This window comes from Leishmania donovani, chromosome 17 (assembly GCF_000227135.1).
Source record: "Leishmania donovani BPK282A1 complete genome, chromosome 17".
Classification (NCBI taxonomy): domain Eukaryota; phylum Euglenozoa; class Kinetoplastea; order Trypanosomatida; family Trypanosomatidae; genus Leishmania; species Leishmania donovani.
The window spans coordinates 317334-319338 of NC_018244.1; the positions used below are offsets into that span (position 1 = coordinate 317334).

Sequence of the window (2005 nt, forward strand, 5' to 3'; positions counted from 1 at the left end):
TGGCCCCGGAACGCACCTCCGTCCTTTGTTGGCCGCCACGGCTCCCACTTCTGGTCCGTGTCCTTCCGCTCTGTGTGGTAGTCCTCCAGCACAGCAGTGCCGTCGTCGAAGCACACGCCGAACACGTCGAGGACCCCCTTCCCGGTGCACAGCTTCACGGGTGTCATCAACTCCTTCCCGAAGCATGAGAAGTCGCTAAGCGCGCTGCCATAATCCGTCTCCACCTGCGAGAACGCGTCCATCGACGCCACAGCGGGCATCTTGCCTTCATCGTTTTCGCTCGTCGTTGTTTTGAAAGCCATTCTCAATTCTAGAGGCAGGTGTACGCAAGAATCGATGTGGGCTGTGTCGCAGACATCAAGACAGGCGTAGGGAGGGCAATCGATTTTCAAATGCGTTTGCAATCAACACTGGGATGTGCAAAATACCCCGCTTGCAAAACACGACGAGGACATCAAACAGCAGCAAAAGGAGGATAGCGGAGTAGACCGTAAAGACGATAATTGGCATCAAGGGAGAAAAGGCATTTGGTGGCAAGAAGAGAAAGACGACACAAGGATGGCATCCTTGCCACACCCATCCACAGCGCCTTCTTCCCGCACTCACTACGCCCGTGTGCCGTAAAGCCGCGCTGCAGACGGCACCTCTGGTGACTCAGCGTCACACGCACCTAAAAACTATACCGCATCCCTTGAGTTCAATAATGCACACAAGCAACAATGGAAGCAGCAAATGGGGGTTGAGGGGGGGGGGCGTGGAGCAAAAGAGTCCAAAAAAAAAGCCCCCACCACCTCAGCGCATTATAGAGCACACGGTCCGTATCAACCACCAGCGCCATAGAGAGACACCCTTACGCGCAAACAGCTCGTAGGTGAAACATTGACATCCTGTTTCCAAAATGGCGCCGCCCTTTTCGCTACGAGACAGGCACGAAGTAGCTGAGAGTCCTACTGATCCCAGCAACAGAAGGTCCGCTCGGTCTTTGCTTCTCGGCGTGCGCGTTAAAGGGACACAAACGCGGTGATGCCGATCTGAAAGCTCACAAAGCACACCACCGCAGTAACCACAGCAGTCAATGGTGACGTGAGAGACTGCAACACGCCTCTCTGGTTGAAGGCCCCTATGGAGAAGAAACTCATGGTAAGGCAGAAAAAAAGCGAAACAGAAAAGCACACCGCAGAGAGCGCGAGAACGGTAACATTCGCGATGAACCCCTCCAATAGCCACACTTTGAAGAGCACAGGGACATATGGTTTGCACTCCGGCGACGACGGAGCTGCTTGCTCGCCGTCCTCTTTCCTCGCCTCGCTGTCACCTGCATTGGGTTGAGGCCCGCATCCGCTTTGATGACTTTCAAGGCGCCTGCAAATCATATTGGCAAGAGTCTTGTACCCATCGGGGAGCTCCGTGTTCATCGCGGTGGCCAAGATGCGGCCCTTCACCCACACGCTCTTCAGGAACTGCACGTACCCGAACGCACGCATCGTCACCTCGGCCGACGCACCGCTGCCGGCCTGCGTGAATGTCACAAGCGCCTCCGCGCGGAATGCATCACCAAACAGCACACCGGGTACCTGGCTTGAGAACTGCACCGCGAGCGTCGGCGCACCGCTCACCTTGAATAGAGCGTAGCGCTGGTACTCGATGTACGCGTACGGCTTCCCCATCATCGCCTTCACCAGCGTCGTGCACGTGAACTGGCGCTGGCCCCGGAACGCACCTCCGTCCTTTGTTGGCCGCCACGGCTCCCACTTCTGGTCCGTGTCCTTCCGCTCTGTGTGGTAGTCCTCCAGCACAGCAGTGCCGTCGTCGAAGCACACGCCGAACACGTCGAGGACCCCCTTCCCGGTGCACAGCTTCACGGGTGTCATCAACTCCTTCCCGAAGCATGAGAAGTCGCTAAGCGCGCTGCCATAATCCGTCTCCACCTGCGAGAACGCGTCCATCGACGCCACAGCGGGCATCTTGCCTTCATCGTTTTCGCTCGTCGTTGTTTTGAAAGCCA

General features: G+C 57.0%; 1 protein-coding gene across 1 annotated transcript; it reads right to left on the bottom strand.

Moving 5' to 3' along the window:
* Nucleotides 1-2: 2 nt before the first annotated feature.
* LDBPK_170740 (hypothetical protein, conserved) lies at nucleotides 3-302 on the bottom strand (the record flags this gene model as incomplete). The annotated part of the gene is made up of 1 exon (XM_003859880.1): nucleotides 3-302. A coding segment is annotated over one exon (300 nt), but the record flags the coding sequence as incomplete, so codon positions are not given.
* Between the last annotated feature and the right edge of the window lie 1703 nt (nucleotides 303-2005).